This window comes from Lipotes vexillifer, unplaced genomic scaffold, assembly GCF_000442215.2.
Source record: "Lipotes vexillifer unplaced genomic scaffold, Lipotes_vexillifer_v1.1 scaffold102, whole genome shotgun sequence".
In the NCBI taxonomy this organism is placed as follows: Eukaryota; Metazoa; Chordata; class Mammalia; order Artiodactyla; family Lipotidae; genus Lipotes; species Lipotes vexillifer.
This window is the reverse complement of record NW_006786541.1, coordinates 3,565,951-3,588,648: the sequence shown is the minus strand read 5'-3', so window position 1 is coordinate 3,588,648 and position 22,698 is coordinate 3,565,951. Positions and strand designations below refer to the sequence as shown.

Genomic DNA, 22,698 nt, shown 5'->3' with positions numbered 1-22,698 from the left:
AGCAGGAATTCGTGTGTGCGGTAATTTTCACTGGTCGGTACTTCCTCTGCTCTGTCCTCCCTCCACCCTTTCTCAAGCCATCCTGCGTTTACTTGACCCACCCCTTTGAATAGCCCACTCGAATGGCTGCTTCTCAAATGCATTTCCTGCTGGCCCAGTTCAAACTGATCCTGCCCCTGTCTGGAGGCCGTGCGTGGCTTGTGCCACCACTTGGCACCTACCAGCCTCTTCACTCTTGCATGGTGGCTTGTCTGTTCTAGTTCCCTATTGGATCGAAGCTCCTGAGCGCGGGAGCTGTGTCTTATTCAGCACTGCAGAGGCTCAGTGAATATTTGTTGACTGGACTAAATGACTTGATTAAAATCATTAAGCGAATGCGCAGGCTGACCTTAGAGTTGTCTGCTAGCGTGCCGTACGTGGTGGTAGGAGTGAGACTCGTGCTTTACTCTGAGGGTCAGGTAGGTGTTGGTTCAAAATAGGGCCTGTTAGCAAAACGATACGTAATTCAGAAAGGTATTTCCATGTTGTAAGTGGAATAAATGATTTTCCCACCCATGACATCTTAACTTTGTGTATATGTGTCAAGACAAAGAAAGGGCAGGTTGGATTTTTAAAAAAAAGAAGAGAGAGAAACCTAACAGCATATTAAAAAATGGCCCATCTATTTCTTCACATCCCAAGTGAACAGCTGAATGTGTGAGGAGCAGTTTCTCAGGCTCACATCCTCCCTTCGAGCCCTCGAGCCACCTGTTCTCTCCTCTCCATTGTCACCCTGACTCTCTCTCTGCTCCGGTGAGCACTGCCGCCCTTCCTCCATGCTCCCTTCACTGTTTCTCCTCTTCCTTATTTCACTCTTTCTGCCTGTTGCTTTCTCTTAATAATTCTTCTATTTTCCTCCTTCTGCCTAGATGGATTCTTTTATTTCTTGACTTCTTGGATGTGGTTTCATGTCCCATAGGTTTTTAACCTAAAAGCAGGTGAAAAAAGGATAAAACAATGGCTTTGTACTATTCGGTGGGCTTTTTTTGATTCCCCCCCCTCTCCCCGCCACCGAGGGTCAGTAGATCTTGGTATTGTGAAAACGTAGTCATCAGTGATAATAAAATGGTTTATTTAATTACCTTTCTGCTACAGCAAGAGAGTTACTGGGAACATGCTGATAAACATCAAAAGGGCTGAAGTGTTCAGTCTGTTAAGGCAAAATTGGTGCCTGAGGTCAGCAATCCGACCACAGGGTGGTGAGTTGTTGAGGTTACTGGAACAGGAGTATTCCTCCTTGAGGTGTGCCTGCACTTGCTGGCTACGGTCAGCCTTTTTTCTCTCCTGAGAATGCTTTTGTGCCAATGACATCTCTGGACAAAGTAGCTGCAGAAGTGAAGGCAAGAGATTCTGCTGCTCAGCTGAGTGGGGCTGAAATAACAAGCGTGTTTATGTGGGAGAGAATGAGGCGGGTTGCTTTTGCATTATGGAATTCTTAAAATTGTTTAACCGGGAAGATGTTATTCAGAAACCCCTGGTGCCTTTAGCTTGTTTTTTGTTTATTTCAGATTTCTTTTTTTCCCCGCTTTTAATTATCTCAGGAGGCCTCCCCTGCCCTCTCTAAAATAGTTATAATATTAATGTGCTGAACTCAAGTCGTCACTCCAGATAAAAGAGTCTCTCACAGACTCCTGTGTTCGACGGGGAAGTCCAGGCCCCTCCCGCCAAGTATGAGGAAAAGGGCAGAGACAGGAGGCTGGATCTTTCTTCCCAGCCCAAATCCTTAGCTTTTCAGCCAAAGACTGGTGTCGGGTATGAACCCAAAAGTCACGACTAGCATTGTGTCCGCGTGAGTATACAAAGTCATGCCTTCCCCTCCTCTGTACTATCCTGGATGCCTCGGGGGTGTAGGTAGTTTGGGAGGGAGAGAGTTTACGCAGGCTTTTAATAATACTTTTTCTGTTCTAGCTGGTGCATTTGGCAGATTCCTTTTTTAACATTTGGTAATGTGTCTTCTCTAATGCTAGAAAGAAAAGTTGCCAAATATAGCTGTGGATCATAATAAAACACCCTAAAGGTAATACGAACACACTTCTGGTGTGGGTGCGGGCATGGGTGAGTGCCCGTGCTCACTGCAGGGCAGCCTGAAGCAGAGCTCACGGTTGGAAGGCACCTTGAGTCAGCAATCGATATGTCATTTGGGCATAGCCAGTCACTAATTAAAATGATGGGCCTTACCAAAGTAGAGCAAGCAAATGAACCAATGTTTACGAGCATCTGTGAAGGGGCACTGCGCCCATCTCAGGGGGTTACAGATCCACGTGGTGTGTAGTCCCTGCTGCCCCACCGCAGCTCAGCTGGGGAGACAGAACCCACGAAAAGTTCAAATTAACAATAGAAGATTTAAATAGCATTTCAAAATAGCTGTTATTAATAGATGGGAACAGAAACCGATCTGTTTTTGCAGGGATTCTCCTAAAAATGTTAGCATCGTTCCACGCTGTGCAGAGTGGATTACAGCAACATCGGTGGCCACTCCTTGGGTTCCAGGGGTCCCGATGATTTCAGTCCACTCGTGAATCTGTCTGGACCTGTCGGAGGCCACGTGTATGTTGCAGATTTACAGGATCCCATCAGTTATGCAGCAGTCCCTGCCCTAACTGCAAGGCCACTGTAAATGATTTGAACATTTTGAAGTTCGTTTTCGTATGGGTCAGAAATACAGCCACCCTTCACCTTTCTACCGTCAACAGAATTCCCCTGGTGAATGCACTAGTGTGGAGCGGAAAGGACACAAGTCTTGCAAGGTGGATTGAAGGCCATTTCCACAAAAGCGATTGGAAATATCTGCCTTGGGACCCTGTTGGTGGCGGGGTGGGGGAAGGACTCACACTCTCCCTGGAGCCGAAGCTGTTTGGAATGCTGTGCTGGTGGCTCCCACTGTTGGCAGCCCCGAGCCTGATATAAGGGCAATCCAGGGCTCCACGGGGGCTTTAACGAGGGTCCTGGGCTCAAGCCTCATTTTGTACCCACAGGGAATGGGTACAGATTAGCAAACTGGGAGTTGTTCAGTCGTTACAGAGTTTCAGTTTTGGAAGATGAAAAAGTTCTGGAGATCTGTTGTACCACAAGGTGCATATAGTTAATACTATACTCTAAACTTAAAAATGTTTTTATGTTATATGTTTTTAACCACGGTAAAACAAAACTTAACAGCAAACTTACTTTAACTGAGCCATTGACTCTTTTACACCCAGAATCAGTCATGTCTCTTTGGTTTTGATAGCTAGAAATGGGCAATTTCTGCATTTTCTCTGTTTGTGTGTCTTTTCTCATTGGTTCATTCTTTTATGCAAGAAGTTTTCAGTTAAATTTTTGTCTTGAAAATAGCATACTCATTGAAGTATTTTGAAAAGAAGGAAAAGTAGAATAGAAATGTACCCAGGGCCATTGTTTTGATTTATTTCTTTCCACTGTTTAAAAAAATATTATTATAATAGTACTTCTAGCACAGGAACCCCTGCCATACTCTCTCCAGGATGGCTGAGGGATTTCTGGGTTGCTGGGGTAATGTGCTATTGAAAAAAAATGTATCAGGCAGTGTCAGGTAAGCTTCATTTGCTGTTGACCTAATGCGTCCAGAGAGGGACGTTTTGTTGTGAAGATGCCCAACGTCGTAGAGGCTGTGTAAGGCCTTATAACATTCCTTCCTTTGGAGACTTACCCAGATTTCCCTCAGATCCACCTCATAACCATAATGCCATCTATATCCCAAAGTATGCTAGCCCAATATATTTCTAGTAAGTGATCTCGGAGGGCAGCGGTGAGCGGTCCTGAGGAGAGATCTTAGTTCCCTGCCCAGCAATTGAACCTGGGTAGCCTGGATGAAAACCAGGAATCCTAGCTGCTAGGCCACCAGGGGCTAGAGGCTAGAAGCAAATTGGCCCTAGCTCTTTCCCCCGTTTGAAAGCAAGAATGTTTCAAGGAGGCAAAAACTGTAAAACCAGGGTTTCCCTGGTGGCGCAGTGGTTGAGAGTCCACCTGCCGATTCAGGGGACACGGGTTCGTGCCCCGGTCCGGGAAGATCCCACGTGCCGCGGAGCGGCTGGGCCCGTGAGCCATGGCCGCTGAGCCTGCGCGTCCGGAGCCTGTGCTCCGCAAAGCAAACAAACAAACAAAACTGTAAAAGCAGGTACAAAGTGTATTATTAAAGACACATCACAACGTATGGGAGAGCACACAGAGAAGCAGTTTGTTTATTCAAGACAGAAGCAAGGCAGAAATACACACCTGGAGGGGAGTGTGGGAGTCCCGGATGAGGAGTGCAGTGAAGAGAGGATTTAAATCACTTACAGGGGACAGCCCTTCCAGTCTTTGTTTACATTTGGCCAATTATCTCGTTTCTTTTTTTCACACGTGACTGGTCCTAGGACCCTCCCCAAGATGTGTGCGCAACTTTTTGCTAAGATGGATCCCTCCGCAGAGGCATGTGGGTGCATTCCACACTTACATTGGGGTGACACCCCCTCCCTTTTTGACCCCCAAGGCGCCTTCCTGCGCATGTGCAGACAGGGAAGTTTTCTTTGACCTCCGGAGTGGGCACCTTATCTCTTTACTTTAGCAGAACTCAGCTTCTGTCACTAGCTTTGTCCGTGGAGTGTCTGGGTGAGAACAAAGCTTCAGTTTTACTCCACTTGACAGACACCAGTGGTCTGGCCCAGGGGCCCATCTATCTCCTGCCTCCTAAAGATGGCTCATCCCTTCTCCAAAATTCCGGCCAGATATAGGGAGAGGGGAACTGCCTCTTAAGAAGGAGACAGGGTGTGCTTATTTATGCTGTTTCATTTTCTTTGTACATAATTCGGAGGCATTCCCCCAGTCTGAGCCCCGTTATTAATTTATGGAAAGTTCCTGCTATTACCAGTGGTCCTTCTTTGACCTTCTTATCAATGCTTTGGCTTTTGAATTAGTCATCCCTGGCCTCAGTCGCACAGCCCTCTGCCTCCTCTTAGTACTGAAAACACATCATTTACGCAGATACCGGCTCTTCACACTCTAGAACAATCTTAGCGATTTGATGCAGGGGTGGGGTAGGGAAGTGGCACTGCAGGTAGCCACAAGTCAAGGGAGCATATGCGTTCCTGCACAGAGGGGCCCCTGGTGGTCAGATGGGAGAAGGGTGAAGGCAGGTGCGGGTGGCCTATGCACACAGAGGGGCTTGTCCTTGATAGCTCATCCATCTCTGCTGGCTCAGGGTCGGGCAAGCTCCCCACCTTGGAGAGGAAGATGGCAGGGGTAGAACTTAAAAATTTGAAGGGTCCTCTAAGCTCATAAAATGTTTGCACCACCTAAATTGTGCCACAGGGCAAAGCTCTGTTCCCAGGCCCTGGTTATGGTTCTATATAGTACTGAAAGTCCAGTTTCAAATCTTGTTCTTAAAAAAAAAAAAAAAAAGGTAACATTATAGCTAGTAAATATTTTCTATGTTACTTCATACTCTTTGTAACCATTATTTTAAAGAGCTATTGGTATCCTTTTGAGTGGATGTGCCATGTTTTAATTAACTACTCTTTTGCTGTTGGACATTTAACCAATAACCATTTATAGAAAATGTTGACATCTAGATAAGATCATATATTCAGTATGGAAAAGGGCGTGAAGGGTAGAGATTTGATGGAGATTATTTACTATTGCCCTGTAATTCTAATTTGGTGGTCCCCAGAATGTACAGGGCAAGATTGAGTTCTGTGCATGTCCTGAGGGACTAACAGTTTGACTCCCTTCAAGCTCATGGTCTTTGCAGATTTGGGGTTTTTTTGTTTTTTTTTTTTTTGCGGTACGCGGGCCTCTCACTGCTGTGGCCTGTCCCGTTGCGGAGCAACTGGCTCCGGATGCGCAGGCTCAGCGGCCATGGCTCACGGGCCCAGCCGCTCCGCGGCATGTGGGATCTTCCCGGACCCGGGCACGAACCCGCGTCCCCTGCATCGGCAGGCGGACTCTCAACCACTGCGCCACCAGGGAAGCCCAGATTTGTTTTTTTTAAGTGAGGGCAGGAAGAAGTAATTTTCTTTCTTTTTTGATGATATAATGAAAAATAAATTGAACAAGTAAAACAGTATGCATTTAGTTGAAGTCCCCTGTAGTCCCCTGTCTCCCACTCAGAGATGAATATGACGTTGATTTGCTGTTTGTCATTTCTACATTCGTCTTTAGATGTTATCGATTTGGCATATTATTTGGCATATTTTAAACTTTTATGAAAATGTCATCATAGTGTCCATACCCTTCTGCAGCTTGCTTTTTCCCTTAATGTATTTGTGAGAGTCGTTTGTGTTGGGACTTGTAATTCTAATCCAGTTATTTCCACAACTGTTTGTTCTTTCACTGCATGACTATATCACAGTTTATCCATCCATTTGCCTAATGATGGGTGTTCAGTATCCCCTCTCTGCCCACTTTTTTTGCTCTTAGAAAACAGTGCTGCCTTAAGTACTCTTCTAAAGGTCTCCTGTGGACATGTGTGAGAAGCTTTTTGGGTATTTCTTAGCAGTGGAATTATTGGGTCATGAGGTTTGTGCATCTTCAGCTTTACTAGATGCTGAAGATTACTTTCCAAAGTGGTGGTACTTCACGTTCCCACCTGGTGTTCCCATTGTCCCACGTGTGCTCCTGTCTATGCTCGGTCTGCCAATCTGATGGGATAAGTTGGTATCTCTTGTGTTTTTATCTCTTGCAGCAAATTAGATTTATTTTATAATTTTCTTCCACTGGCCAGAACAGAGCCAGTGTTAGGGAAAAAAACTGTTAAAGTTCTTATTCTTTCTATGCTATCCTTTAAAAAATTTTTTTTATTTTTAAATTTTATTTATTTTTGGCTGCATTGGGTCTTCGTTGCTGCGTGCGGGCTTTCTCTAGTTGCGGTGAGCAGGGGCTACTCTTCATTGCATTGTGCGGGCTTCTCATTGTGGTGGCTTCTCTTGTTGTGGAGCACGGGCTCTAGGCGTGCGGGCTTCAGTAATTGTGGCATGCAGGCTCAGTAGTTGTGGCTTGCGGGCTGTAGAGAGCAGGCTCAGTAGTTGTGGCGCACAGGCTTCGTTGCTCTGCGGCACGTGGGATCTTCCCGGACCAGGGCTCAAACCCGTGTCGCCTGCATTAGCAGGCAGATTCTTAACCCCTGTGCCACCAGGGAAGTCCTTCTACAATATCCTTTTGAGATTTTTCTAACACAACCATTTAGATATCTATTAAATGACTTAAAAGTTAGATTATGAAATAAATATTCTCTTCCCAGTAATCAGAAGTATACTCTATATAATTTGGTGTCAGAGTCCCAGCTGACTGCACCTACTGACGGGGTCCAGGTGACTGCCCCTTGGCTGGTCTCTGCTATATTCTGTTGGTTAGGAGCAAGTTCCAGGTCTCACCACACTCAGGGGAGGGGTTTACACAGGTATGAATTCCCAGAGGTTAGGAGCATGGGGGCCACCTCTGCAGGAATCTGGCCTTCACAATAGGTACCATGTTTCAGTGTCATGGTTTAAATACTCAGCACTGTTAGGGCAGTCAGAGACGTTCAGATTTCAGAAGACTGACTTACCCAAGTCCAGTTCTCATCAGAGGTTTCACGTCAGAGAATTAATTCATGATGAGAAGAGAAGCTGGCAGTTAGCCTGGGGCTTGAGTTTGCTGATTCCTGTGTTTTCTCCTTTTGTGCCCATCCACATGGGAAGCTAAATGATGTGCTTGGTGAGTGCAGGCTCAGGCAAGAGGAGTGACAGGATCATCTTAGTGGCCAGTGTCATTGAGCCCTGACAGCTTCATGCATCCTTTTCCATAATAGGGTTCTTCCTGCTACCCCAGTTTCTTAGGTTCTTGGAAACAACTGACCAACTTTGCCTCTCCATACTCTGCTTTTACTAGACATGCTGTGTGTCCCATCTCCCTTTCTGGTTGCCCATTAATTCTCTAGCTGGAATATAATTCAATGATTAAATTCAGCATTTTGAAATGACTTCATTGTAGTCATCTCTCCTTGAGATTCATTCATCCAGCAAACACTTACTGATCAGCTATGTGCCAGGTGCTTGGGACTGAGCTGTGGACAGTACAGCTCCTCATGGAGCTCACAGTATAGAGCCAAAGACTGACAGTGAGCCAGTGAGCACAGGTGTGATGACTGTTTGCCTTGTTTCCACTGGGAGTATTGGTAGTATCTTGGGTTGTTCTTAGAGATCTGCTGATTTCATCCCTCCTTGATTCTTTTTTTTTTTTTTAATAAATTTATTTATTTTTGGCTGCGTTGGGTCTTTGTTGCTGTGCACGGGCTCTCTAGTTGAGATGAGCGGGGGCTACTCTTCACTGCAGTGCGCGGCCTTCTCATTGCGGTGGCTTCTCTTGTTTCGGAGTACGGGCTCTAGGCGCAGGCTTCAGTAGTTGTGGTGCACAGGCTTAGTTGCTCTGTGGCATGTGGGATCTTCCCGGACCAGGGTTTGAACTCTTGTCCCCTGCGTTGGCAGGCGGATTCTTAACCACCACGCCTCTAGGGAAGCCCCCCTCCTTGATTCTTTAGGTTTCATTGTCAGTGTCTCACCTTAACTTCCGTTTTGAAAGTAGCTTGCAATCTGCCCCACTTACTTTTTATACTACCTGTGTCATTTTGTAGAACAAAGGAAAGAACAGGAAAACAAGAGACCAAAAAGTTGAACTAAACCTGGATTATAAATAGTATTTCAGTGTAGATATCCATCAGTCAGGGGCTGCCTAACGAGTATGATAGGTCCATTTAATGGAATATTATGCAGGCATTAAAAATTGTGATATGTATCTTTACATATTGACATAAAGATGTTCAGGATATAGTGTTATTTAGGAAATACAGGGTACACATAGTATAGAGTAGGATTTCATTTTTTTTCATAAAGGAAAATTATATATATCCTGAAGAGAGATCTTAAAACAAGGTAAATTGATGTAAATATCAACACTCTCTGAGTGGTGATTTTCAATTTATTCTTCATACCTTTATGTAGAGCCTAAATTTTTAAATTATATTACTTTATTAATCACAAAAAGCATTTTTCAGTTTAAGGAAAGGTGTTTTTTAAAATGTCCCAAATTTCTTCATACAAAGCATGTGTGTTGCAATTTGTGTGTGTGTGTGTGTATGTGTGTGTGTGTGTGGCTTGTGCTGCGAGGCTCATGGGGTCTTAGTTCCGTGACCAGGGATCAAACTCGGGCCCTTGGCAGTGAGACTGCAGAGTCCTAACCAGTGGACCGCCAGGGTATTCCCGCAAATTGTTTTTTTCATGTATGTGCGCTGGTTTCAAAAACACAAGTGACAGTAGCATGGCTTCAGTTCAGTTGTAACCTCAGCACACATCGGTGCCGGAGGAACAGCTTTGGCCAAATGAAAGGGTGGTAGCAAGTACCTAATGATTTCCCCACTAACCCACCAAAATAAACAATATAATAGGGCTTTAAACAAATGAATACTATATTTGCTGAACCTTTTACATAAAGTTTTACTTTAAAAAACAGATATATTTTCTGTCAGATGTGATGAAAGGACATTAAGCAGGGAAGAGAAAAGAACAGCCCCTTTTGGAAGCATATCCAGTGCCCCAAGGCCAGACTCTGTTCTGGACACCCCACCACCTCTCTGTGAGTGATGCCTGCTGATGAAAAGGCCGGGGCCCTAGGCTCAGATCCCTGCTCTCTTCCTTCCTGTGACATCGGGCCAGTTGCTGAACATTTCTAGGTCTCTGTTTCCTCTGGTTAAATGAAGGTGATAAGGTCAGATAAGATAAGATCAGACCCTTCACGAATGATTGTGAGGATGAATTCCGTTAATGCCCACAAACATGCTGCATGAATGCCTGACATGGGGTCAGCACTCCAAAGAGGGAGCAGCTATTAGTTCTGTGGTCCCCAACCCGACAAGCCCACTAGGATCATAGTTATTGGGGAAACAAGGCTTCAAATAAGGACCTTCCTGACCCCACCACCCATGTCTTCCACGATGGAAAAGTATGTTGGACTGTAGCTGTGGAAAGGGAGAGCGCGGAGGAGGGAAAGGAGAGATGGTAGAGGGAAGGAAAATGGCCTGTGGAAAGAGAAAGTTAGGAAGAGGGAAAGAGCAAAAGAAGATGAATGGAGAGGGGTGAGTGGGAGGAAAAGAGAAAGAAAATCAAGCGAGAGGAGGCAGTGAGAGGGGAGAGAGGGGAGCTGCATAGCAATGGAGAGAAAGGAGTAAAGAGGCTCTGAGGGAGCCCTCAGCCCCTCTTCTTTCCTGGGCCCCATCCTGTCCCTCCCAGGAGGGATTCCTGGTCCAGCATCTGCCACTGCAACCTCTCCCCTATTCTGAGACGCTCTCGCCCTGGCTGTTCACTGCCCTTGAATTTCCCATCCCTGATCAGTCCTTGCTGCCCCAGGACAGAGTCCAAGCCCGAGCCTGGCCTCAGAGGTCAGTTAAGGAACACTCCCATCTGTCTTCCTAGACACGCCTTCCACTGTTCTCCACGCTCTCTCCTTTCACTCTATTTTTAACTATAAGGAAATCAGCTTTTTTTTTTCCCCACCACCACATTACAACGATTTAATTCATAAATGCTTTGCCTATTTTTTTCATTCTGACACTCAGCAGAACACATCAGTGCTGTACTGTAATAGTAAAGTGAAAAACTAAATTTTAATGTTTCCGTAAAAATTGTCATTTTAATTTGTTAAGTTCATGTATCATTTTACATTAAAATGATATGTAGGTATTTCTGTCCAGTGTCATCTTACTTACAAAAATAGAACAATTTATTGGGATTAATGTTTCCTTTTGTCATTAAAAACTGTATATGTATCTGAGAATATCTCAGAATCTTTATAATCAGAAATAAATGTTTTGGTTTAGATAATAGCATTTCCCTTTACTCTTCTTTTAACCTCCAAATTCTGTTGATGTATTGCATATTTTGGACATTGTAATTTTACTTTCTCTTATTTCTTTCGATTCTTCTGTCTTTGCTCTACCTACCTGCCCCTTCCCCTGATTTCCCCAAGTTTTTAAACTCATAAACTGGAGATTGATATTATAACAGCAAAATATGGCACGATCAAAACAGTGTACGGCCCAGACCTGCCTGATAGTGTTGCAGACCCACTTGTGGTGCTAGAGATGAGATTTATAAACGTGCAAGAGCTGATGCCCTCAGGCAAGGGAGCCAGAATTAATGGGACGATCTGGAAACAATTTTTGAGAAGTCACTTAATCCAGTGACATTTATTTTTAATCCTTATTCATTAGGAATATAGATCCCTTTGTTCTGGCAAAGAATCATGATACTAACCAACCAAGAGACCTAACAGATAAACACTTGCCCACCACACTCATGAAAAGGGCACCAATTCTGAACAGACGTCAGTGTGTGTTGTGCACTCATGCCATGTGACATTTTCTCTTACAGTGCATAGTGCTTGGTTTGTTACAGGGAGGTGTGTTATTGAAAAGCAATCTCAGACAGTGAGTGGTGGGTAGACTCCTTTTTCAGAAAGGGGATGTAGCTGGGCTTCTGTAGCTCAGGCAGGATAATGCCAGGTGGATGAAATGACTTTCAGAAGAAGGCATTGCAAAGGTCTCCCTTCATTCCCAGGTATTATATTGAGTGACTAATGTTTGGGATTCGGTCTCAGTAGAGAACTATACTTTTAACTAAACCGTATTCTCTAATGCCTTTATTGCTGCAATTTCTGATACTGGAACGCTAATCATGCTCTCATTGGGTGGATTCTTTTTTAAAAAACATTTATTTATTTATTTATTTATTTATGGCTGTGTTGGGTCTTCGTTTCTGTGCGAGGGCTTTCTCTAGTTGCAGCGAGCGGGGGCCACTCTTCATCGCGGTGCGCGGGCCTTTCACTGTCGCGGCCTCTCTTCTTGCGGAGCACAGGCTCCAGACGCGCAGGCTCAGTAGTTGTGGTTCACGGGCCCAGTTGCTCCGTGGCATGTGAGATCTTCCCAGACCAGGGCTCGAACCCGTGTCCCCTGCATTGGCAGGCAGATTCTCAACCACTGCGCCACCAGGGAAGTCCATTGTGTGGATTCTCGTAGGTCAGCTCTGTGTCCGTTAAGATTTGAAACATGCCCTGAAGGAGCATATAAGTTAGTAGGGGAGACAATTAAACAGCTAAGAATAACAGGACATAATAAGTAGTATAAAACACACAGAATAAAGTGCTAAAGGATACACACGAGGGAGCCATTTTATTGAATTGAAGGGCTGGTGGGGCCTTACAGGATTAGTACGAGTTTTCTCGGCAGGCAGAGGTGGGAAGAGCATTTCTGATAGAGCACACAGGCAAAGGTATGATGGCAGCAACGTGCATGACGTGCTGCAGGACAGTGGTAGGTGGGGCGGCTTTGGGGAGGGTTAGAGTTAACTGGGCTCTGGTACGGAGTGGCCAGGGATGAGGATGAAGAAAGGGTTAGGCTGGGGTGTGTTGAGAGTAAAGGAAATAGAGGGAATCCCGGAGTGTGGCACAGAGAAAGTATGGCACAACCTCTCTGTTCTCTACTTTGGGAACTCCTACTCATTCTCATCAGTTCTTCCCTGAGCTAGTTGCTACCCAGGAAAAAAAACAGAGCCCTCTCCCTTTTTCCTCCCCATGTTTTTTTGTTTAATGTTAAAAAATTTTTTTTCTACGTTGAGGTATAATTGACATATAGCATTATATTAGTCTCAGGTATACAACATAACGACTCTATATTTGTATATATTACAAAATGATCACCACAATAAGTCTGGTTGACATCGGTCAGCACACATAGTTACAAAATTTTTTTTGCGTGTATGATGAGAACTTTTAAGATTTACTTTCTTAAGATCTTTCAAATATGCAATACAGTATTATTAACTATAGACATCATGCTGACATTACATTCCTATGGCTTATTTATTTTATAGCTGCAAGTCTGTTCCTTTGACCCCCTTCACCCATTTTGCCTACTTCCCAGTGCCTGGCTCTGGCAACCATCATTCCGTTTTCTGTATCTATAAGTTTGGTGGGGTTTTTCTGTGTTTGTTTTGTCTTTTAAGATTTAAATTAAGATCATACAGTTGCAAATGACAAGATTTTATTCTTTTTTTCTGGCTGAATAGTATTCCACTGTTCATGTGTGTATGTGTGTGTATATCTCACATTATCTATTCATCACACTTAGGTAGTGTCCATATCTCGGCTATTTTAAATAATGCTGCAGTGGACATAAGGGTGAATATAACTTTATGAGTAAGTGTTTTCTCCCCATGCGTTTCTGTTCATATGATTAGTTAGCCAGTTATCCCAGTGTTTCCTGGTTGGTTGGGATGTCTACCTTTCTCTGTAGGCTGTGAAGCCCTTGAGAGAGGGGATTTTTATCTTACCTGTTTAGGTTGTCTACATAATAGATGCCAAATGTCTCTTAGGTTGGGTTATTCTATAGATTAACACTTCAGTTAAGGTATTTTACAACTTTAGAATTGTAAAGATTCTGTGATTCTAAATATTAACATCTTTCACACTGGCTTAATTTTTGTAGTCTAAATGGCAAAAATTATTGTCTTTTATACTGAAGAACTCCTTTGATATTGTAAATTGTTTGGCCTGAATCTCTTTTTTTCTTAAATGCATTTTGTTTAAATTCAGAATTCTTTGTCTAGAAAAGTCAAATGTTCACATTTTGAAATTCTAAAAATAACATACTGGATAGATCATGCCAAAAAAATGGTTTCAGTCAGAAATGCTTTTTGAATCCAACATCTAAATGAGAACTAATTACTGAATCAGTAGGCATTGTTTTAAGGCAATTAACAACAGTATTATTATTAACAACAGTATTGAGAAACCTAAGTAATGAAATTTTTTTTGTATTTTATTTTATTTATTTTTTATACAGCAGGTTCTTATTAGTTTTCCATTTTATACACATCAGTGTATACATGTTAATTCCAATCTTCCAGTTCATCCCAACCCCCATTGCCCCCGCTTTCCCCCCTTGGTCTCCATACATTTGTTCTCTACATCTGTGTCTCTATTTCTGCCTTACAAACTGGTTCATCTGTACCATTTTTCTAGATTCCACATATATGTGTTAAATATACAGTATTTGTTTTTCTCTTTCTGACTTACTTCACTCTGTGTGACAGTCTCTGGGTCCATCCACATCTCTACAAATGACCCAATTTCATTCCTTTTTATGGCTGAGTAATATTTCATGGTATATATGTACCATATCTTCTTTATCCATTCGTCTGTTGATGGGCATTTAGGTTGCTTCCATGACCTGGCTATTGTAAATAGTGCTGCAGTGAACATTGCGGTGCATGTGTCTTTTGTTTGTTTGTTTTGTTTTGTTTTTGCGGTACGAGGGCCTCTCACTGCTGTGGCCTCTCCCGTTGTGGAGCACAGGCTCCGGACGCGCAGGCTCAGCGGCCATGGCTCACGGGCCCAGCCGCTCTGCAGCATGTGGGATCTTCCCGGACTGGGGCGCGAACCTGCGTCCCTTGCATCGGCAGGTGGACTCTCAATCACTGCGCCACCAGGGAAGCCCCATGTGTCTTTTTGAATTATGGTTTCTCTGGGTATATGCCCAATAGTGGGATTGCTGGGTCATATGGTAATTCTATTTTTAGATTTTTAAGGAACCGCCATACTGCTCTCCATAATGGCTGTATCAATTTACATCCCCACCAACAGTGCAAGAGGGTTCCCTTTTCTCCACACCCTCTGCAGCATTTGTTGTCTTTAAATTTTCTGATGATGCCCATTCTAACCGGTGTGAAGTGATATCTCATTGTAGTTTTGATTTGCACTTCTCTAATAATTAGTGATGTTCAGCGTCTTTTCATGTGCCTCTTGACCATCTGTATGTCTTCTTTGGAGAAATGTCTACTTAGGTCTTCTGCCCATTTTTAGATTGGGTTGTTTGTTTTTTTAATATTGAGCTGCATGAGCTGTTTATATATTTTGGAGATTAATCCTTTGTCCGTTGATTCGTTTGCAAATACTTTCTCCCATTTTGAGGGTTGTCTTTTCATTTTGTTTATGGTTTCCATTGCTGTGCAAAAGCTTTTAAGTTTCATTAGGTCCCATTTGTTTATTTTTATTTTTATTTCCATTATACTAGCAGGTAGGTCAAAAAAGATCTTGCTGTGACTTATGTCAAAGATTGTCCTTCCTATGTTTTCCTCTGAGAGTTTTATAGTGTCCCATCTTACATTTAGATCTTTAATCCATTTTGAGTTTATTTTTGTGTATGGTGTTAGGGAGTGTTCTAATTTCATTCTTTTACATGTAGCTGTCCAGTTTTCCCAGCACCACTTATTGAAGAGACTGTCTTTTCTCCATTGTATATCCTTGCCTCCTTTGTCATAGATTAGTTCACCATAGGTGCGTGGGTTTGTCTCTGGGCTTTCTATACTGTTCCATTGATCTGTATTTCTGTTTTTGTGCCAGTACCATATTGTCTTGATGACTGTAGCTTTGTAGTATAGTCTGAAGTCAGGGAGTCTGATTCTTCCAGCTCTGTTTTTTTCTCTCAAGATTGCTTTGGCTATTCGGGGTCTTTTGTGTCTCCATACAAATTTTATGATTTTTTGTTCTAGTTCTGTAAAATATGCCATTGGTAATTTGATAGGGATTGCATTGAATCTGTAGATTGCTTTGGGTAGTATAGTCATTTTCACAATATTGATTCTTGCAATCCAAGAACATGGTATTTCTCTCCATCTGTTTTGTGTCATCGTTGATTTCTTTCATCAGTGTCTTATGGTTTTCTGAGTACAGGTCTTTTACCTCCTTAGTTATGTTTATTCCTAGGTATTTTATTCTTTTTGTTGCAGTGGTGAATGGGATTGTTTCCTTAATTTCCCTTTCTGATCTTTCATTGTTAGTGTATAGGGATGCAAAAGATTTCTGTGCATTAATTTTGTATCCTGCAACTTTACCAAATTCATTGATTAACTCTAGCAGTTTTCTGGTGGCATCTTTAGGATTCTCTATGTATAGTAACATGTCATCTGCAAACAGTGACAGCTTCACTTCTTCTTTTCCAATTTGGATTCCTTTTATTTCTTTTTTTCTCTGATTGCTGTGGCTAGGACGTCCAAAACTATGTTGAGTAAGAGTGGGAAGAGTCGACATCCTTGTCTTATTTCTGATCTTAGAGGAAATAGTTTCAGTTTTTCACCATTGAGAATGATGTTTCCTGTGGGTTTATCATCTGTGGCCTTTGTTATGTTGAGGTAGGTTCCCTCTATGCCCACTTTCTGGACAGTTTTTGTCATAAATGGGTGTTGAATTTTGTCAAAAGTTTTTTCTGCATCTATTGAGATGACCATATGGTTTTTATCCTTCAGTTTGTTAAATGGTATATCACATTGATTGATTTGCATATATTGAAGGATCCTTGCATCCCTGGGATAAATCCCACTTGATCATGATATATTATCCTTTTAATGTGTTGTTGGATTCTGTTTGCTAGTATTTTGTTGAGGATTTTTGCATCTATATTCATCAGTGATATTGGTCTGTAATTTTCTTTTTTTGTACTACCTTTGTCTGGTTTTGTTATCAGGGTGATGGTGGCCTTATAGAATGAGTTTGGGAGTGTTCCTTCCTGTGCAGTTTTTGGGAAGAGTTTGAGAAGGATGGGTGTTAGCGCTTCTCTAAATGTTTGATAGAATTCACCTGTGAAGCTATCTGGTCCTGGACTTCTGTTTGTTGGACGATTTTTTTGTTTGTTTGTTTGTTTGTTTTGCGGTACTCAGGCCTCTCACTGTTGTGGCCTCTCCTGTTGTGGAGTACAGGCACCGGATGCGCAGGCTCAGCAGCCATGGCTCACAGGCCTAGCCGCTCCGTGGCATGTGGGATCTTCCCGGACCGGGGCATGAACCCGTGTACCCTGCATCAGCAGGTGGACTGTCAACCACTGCGCCACCAGGGAAGCCCTGTTGGACGATTTTTAATCACAATTTCAGTTTCATTGTTTGTTATTGGTCTGTTCATATTTTCTATTTCTTCCTGGTTCAGTCTTGGAAGGTTATACCTTTCTAAGAATTTATCCATTTCTTCCAGGTTGTCCATTTTATTGGCATAGAATTGCTTGTAGTAGTCTCTTTTGATGCTTTGTATTTCTGCGGTGTCCATTGTAACTTCTCCTTTTTCATTTCTAATTTTATTGATTTGAGTCCTCTCCCTCTTTTTCTTGATGAGTCTGACTAAAGGTTTATCAATTTTGTTTATCTTTTCAAAGAACCAGTTTTTAGTCTTATTGATATTTGCTATTGTTTTCTTTGTTTCTATTTCATTTATTTCTGCTCTGATCTTTATGATTTCTTTTCTTCTGCTAACTTTGGGTTTTGTTTGTTCTTCTTTCTCTTGTTCCTTTAGGTGTAAGGTTAGATTGTTTATTTGAGATTTTTCTTGTTTCTTGAGGTAGGATTGTATTGCTACAAACTCCCCTCTTAGAACTGCTTTTGCTGAATCCCATCAGTTTTAGATCGTAGTGTTTTCATTGTCATTTATCTCTAGGTATTTCTTGATTTCCTCTTTGATTTCTTCAGTGATCTCTTGGTTATTTAGTAACGTATTGTTTAGCCTCCATGTGTTTAGCATTTCATTTGCCTTATGTGTTGAGGTGCTCCTATGTTGGGTGCATATATATTTATAATTGTTATATTTTCGTCTTGGATTGATCCCTTGATCACTGTGTAGTGTCCTTCCTTGTCTCTTGTAACATTCTTTATTTTAAAGTCTATTTTATCTGATATGAGTATTGCTACTCCAGCTTTCTTTTGATTTACATTTGCATGGAATATCTTTTTCCATCCCCTCACTTTCAGTCTGTATATGTCCCTAGGGCTGAAGTGGGTCTCTTGTAGACAGCATATATATGGGTCTTGTTTTTGTATTGATTGAGCAAGCCTTTGTCTTTTGGTTGGAACATGTAATCCATTCATGTTTAAGGTAATTATCGCTATGTATGTTCCTATGACCATTTTCTTAATTGTTTTGGGTTTGTTTTTGTAGGTCCTTTTCTTCTCTTGTCTTTCTCACTTAGAGAAGTTCCTTTAGCATTTGTTGTAGAGCTGGTTTGCTGGTGCTGAATTTTCTTAGCTTTTGCTTGTCTGTAAAGCTTTTGATTTCTCTATCGAATCTGAATGAGATCCTTGCCGGGTAGAGTAATCTCCTTTCATCACTTTAAGTATATCGTGCCACTCCCTTCTGGATTATAGAGTTTCTGCTGAGAAATCAGCTTTTAACCTTATTGGAGTTCCCTTGTATGTTATTTGTCGTTTTTCCTTTGTTGCTTTTAATAATTTTTCTTTGTCTTTAGTTTTTGTCATTTGATTACTATGTGTCTCGGCATGTTTCTCCTTGGGTTTATCCTGCCTGGGACTCTCTGTGCTTCCTGGACTTGGGTGGCTATTTCCTTTCCCATGTTAGGCAAGTTTTCGACTATAATCTCTTCAGATATTTTCTCGTGTCCTTTCTCTCCCTCTTCTCCGTCTGGCACCCCTATAATGTGAATGTTGGTGTCTGCATTTCTTTTCATTCTTTTTTCTTATTCTGTTCTGCGGCAGTGAATTCTGTCATTCTGTCTTCCAGGTCATTTATCTGTTCTTCTGCCTCAGTTATTCTGCTGTTGATTCCTTCTACTGTGTTTTTCATTTCAGTTACTGTATTGTTCATCTCTGTTTGTTTGTTCTTTAATTCTTTTAGGTCTTTGTTAAACATTTCTTGCATCTTCTTGATCTTTGCCTCCATTCTTTTTCCGAGGTCCTGGATCATCTTCACTGTCATTATTCTGAATTCTTTTTCTGGAAGGTCACCTATCTCCACTTCATTTAGCTGTTTTTCTGGGGTTTTATCTTGCTCCTTCACCTGGTACATAGTCCTCTGCCTTTTCATTTTGTCTGTCGTTCTGTGAATGTGGTTTTCTTTCCACAGGCTGCAGGACTGTAGTTCTTCTTGCTTCTGCTGTCTGCCCTCTGGTGGATGAGGCTATCTAAGAGGCCTGTGCAAGCTTCCTGATGGGAGGGACTGGTGGTGGGTAGAGCTGGGTGTTGCTCTGGTGGGCAGAGCTCAGTAAAACTTTAATCCACTTGTCTGCTGATGGGTGGGGCTGAGTTCCCTCCCTGTTGGTTGTTTGGCCTGAGGCGACCCAGCACTGGAGCCTGCAGGCTCTTTGGTGGGGCTAATGTCAGACTCCAGGAGGGCTCACACCAAGGAGTACTTCCCAGAACGTCTGCTGCCACTGTCCTTGTCCCTGCGGTGAGCCACAGCCGCCCCCCCCCCACCTCTGCAGGAGACCCTCCAACACTAGCAGGTAGGTCTGGTTCAGTCTCCTATGGGGTCACTGCTCCTTCCCCCTGGGTCCTGTTGCGCACACTACTTTGTGTGTGACCTTCAAGAGTGGAGTCTGTTTCCCCCTGTCCTGTCGAAGCCCTGCAATCAAATCCCAGTAGCCTTCAAAGTCTGATTCTCTGGTAATTCCTCCTCCCGTTGCCGGACCCCCAGTTTGGGAAGCCTGACGTGTGGCTCAGAACCTTCACTCCAGTGGGTGGACTTCTGTGGTATAAGTGTTCTCCAGTTTGTGAGTCACCCACCCAGCAGTTATGGGATTTGATTTTACTGTGATTGCGCCCCTCCTACCGTCTCACTGTGGCTTCTCCTTTGTCTTCGGATGTGGGGTATCTTTTTTGGTGAGTTGCAGTGTCTTCCTGTCGATGATTGTTCAGCAGTTAGTTGTGATTCCGGTGCTCTCGCCAGAGGGAGTGAGCGCACATCCTTCTACTCCGCCATCTTGAACCAATCTCCAGTAATGAGACATTTTTAAAACCATCCAATTTTGTTCAGATTTCTAATGCATTGTCATGATCAACTCTTCCTTATATATGCCTGATGTAATGTGAATGATTATATCTTATAATACAGTTTCAAGGTTTTATTTATTTATTTATTTTTTAATGTCTTTATTGGAGTATAATTGCTTTCAGTTTGAAGGTTTTAATGAAGAGTATCATTCTCATTCTCATAGTGGATAGATAAGTTCCCCCAAATCAGATCCCATTGATCATGCATTGTTTTATTAAGATTAATGTTTAAATAATGCTCTTAATATACTAAATTTGCTGAGATAAAATTTCCTAACGTAGTTTCCTGTACATTCCTGTCTGAGCAGAAGTACAGGACTGACTAAGCCTATTGAAGAAACTATGTTTTTTCTTTAAAAGTGGTTTCTCAAGCTTGAGATGCAGATATGGGGTGAGAAAACTTAAGGAAACTCCATTTGACAGTCCTTGTTGATCTGTCTAGCAGAAGCATTTTGATGTTTGATTCTTTTCTCCTTATTTAGAGACATCTTCTGTTTCTATTGTATGTAAGATATAAGGTATTTAATAATATAATTGATCAGCATGGCAGCATAATTTTTGATCCCCTTAGTAAATTAATAATAAGCTTTAGAGGTCATTTAAGTTCTAGATATAAACCGTTAAATAATTTAATGCTTATTTTTTTCAACAGATGTGAATTATTAAAAAGAAAATGGCCCAACGGAGCACTGTATTTCCTTCTCTTGTCACCGAGGAAAGGTATAATATATGGAAAATATGCATCTAAGGTATACTTTTTCTTTCCACCAATTCCATGAGGGCTGTTAGTGGGTGTGATCATTATGAAAGAAGCCTTGTGGCTGTTACATTATCCAACAATGACTTTTTTCGAGGGCAAGAGTAGTACTGTTGTGTCCCCTCTCTGGCTTCTGACTTGTAGGATACTGTGGACTATTCAGTGACCCTGATAGGTGGAGATTTCACAGTAGCCCTTCAGTACAGTTGCACTTCTGGTCAACAGTGAAATGTACGTCTGGAGGTTTGGGGGCTGATACCCCTGCTAACCCTTTTATTTATTTATTTTTAAAAAATTTATTTGTTTGGTTGCACTGGGTCTTAGTTGTGGCAGGTGGGCTCGTTAGTTGAGGCACACGAACTTAGTTGCAGCATGCATGTGGGATTGAGTTCCCTGACTGAACTTGGGCCCCCTGCATTGGGAGCGCAGAGTCTTAACCACTGCGCCACCAGGGAAGTCCCCCTGCTAACCCTTTTATTTATTTTTATTTTTTAAAATAAATAAATTTATTTATTTATTTATTAATTTATTTATGGCTGTGTTGGGTCTTTGTTCTGCGCACGGGCTTTCTCTAGTTGCGGCGAGCGGGGGCTACTTTTCGTTGCAGCGCGTAGGTTTCTCATTGTGGTGGCTTCTCTTGTTGTGGAGCACAGGCTCTAGGCGCACGAGCTTCAGTAGCTGTGGCACGCATGCTCAGTAGTTGTGGCTCGTGGGCTTTAGAGCGCAGGCTCAGTAGTTGTGGGATACAGGCTTAGTTGCTCCGTGGCATGTGGGATCTTCCTGGACCAAGGCTCACACCTGTGTACCCTGCATTGGCAGGTGGAGTCTTAACCACTGTGCCACCAGGGAAGTCCCTGCTAACCCTTTTAAATCAGAAATGGCGTGTCCATAGGCCAGAATTGGCTCATAGAAGTACATTGTTTGGCCTGGATCATCTTAAATGCTTTTTTAATGAATTGTTAACATTTTAAGAAATCAAGTGACTTCACATACAAGCCTACATTTCCTGCTCCTTGTTGAAATATCACATGATCTGGAAAAATGGATCTGCATTCCCAGATGGTCACTCACGGGTGGAGCAGAATTGTGGCTCCCTTTAGTTGAGGAATGCCCTGTCAGTTCTCCAAAGTCCCCACCACTCCCTAGTATATTCTCTGTGGTGTGCTTCACTCATTTATGTCCCCTGCCTGACCCTTATAGGCATTTGAGTTTGTAGCCACTGCTTTAGAGGGAGGGAGGAGAAAGGCAGGTCCAGCAATTCTGTCAATAAGCTTTGATCTTCCAGCCTCTTGCTTTGGGAGGTCATGGAGCCTGCTACTAGCACACTTAACTCTCTGGGGACCATTGTTTAAAGTTGCTGCCTGGCTCACCAAGAAAACTCTTTGGGGGTAGAAACCCTGCCTCAAATCCCATTTAGCTTGTAGGGATAGATAATTTGCCTCTCCTTTTCTGGGAAGTCTTGAATCTGGCTTTAAAAATGACTGTTTCCCAATTGACATCCCTAATAATGTGGGGCTCCCTTCCGTAGGCGAGTTAGAACGATGCCCCGACACAGCCAGTCCCTGACCATGGCACCCTACTCATCTGTAAGCCTAGTGGAGCAACTGGAAGACAGGATCCTCTGCCACGAGAAAACCACGGCCGCCCTCGTGGAGCATGCCTTCCGGATCAAAGACGACATCGTCAACAGCTTGCAGAAAATGCAAAACAAAGGGGGAGGCGACCGCTTGGCCAGGCTTTTCTTGGAGGAGCACATCAGAAACATAACTGCCATAGTGAAGCAACTGAATCGGGATATCGAGGTAAGGCGTCTGGAAGTCAGGTGGGCTGCGCTCCTTTCCACAGACCTGTTCCATGTCTAATGCCTCCCTCCCAAGCAGTACTGTGTTCAGACCAAAGCTCTCTGTCTTGTCTAGTCTTAAGGATTGCCAAGGAAACAGCTTGAGCAAATATATTAAATGTATTCCAGTATTTGATAGCAGTTACTGTCAGTGTTATTTGTGTTTAATCTCAATGTACCTTGCTGATTACTAAATCACTTTTGTTTTGTTTGGCTCTCAA

At 42.8% G+C, this 22,698-nt stretch overlaps 1 protein-coding gene across 1 annotated transcript in view; it reads left to right on the top strand.

The window, feature by feature from the left end:
• Window positions 1-22,698, top strand: part of FAM81A (family with sequence similarity 81 member A) — an 82,293-nt gene that overhangs the window by 5,247 nt on the left and 54,348 nt on the right. The window contains exons 2-3 of the mRNA XM_007458889.1: window positions 20,533-20,629; window positions 22,166-22,439. Of these exons, the coding sequence (XP_007458951.1) occupies window positions 20,610-20,629; window positions 22,166-22,439 (294 nt within the window). The 5' untranslated portion in view covers window positions 20,533-20,609. The remainder of the gene's footprint in view (window positions 1-20,532; window positions 20,630-22,165; window positions 22,440-22,698) is intronic.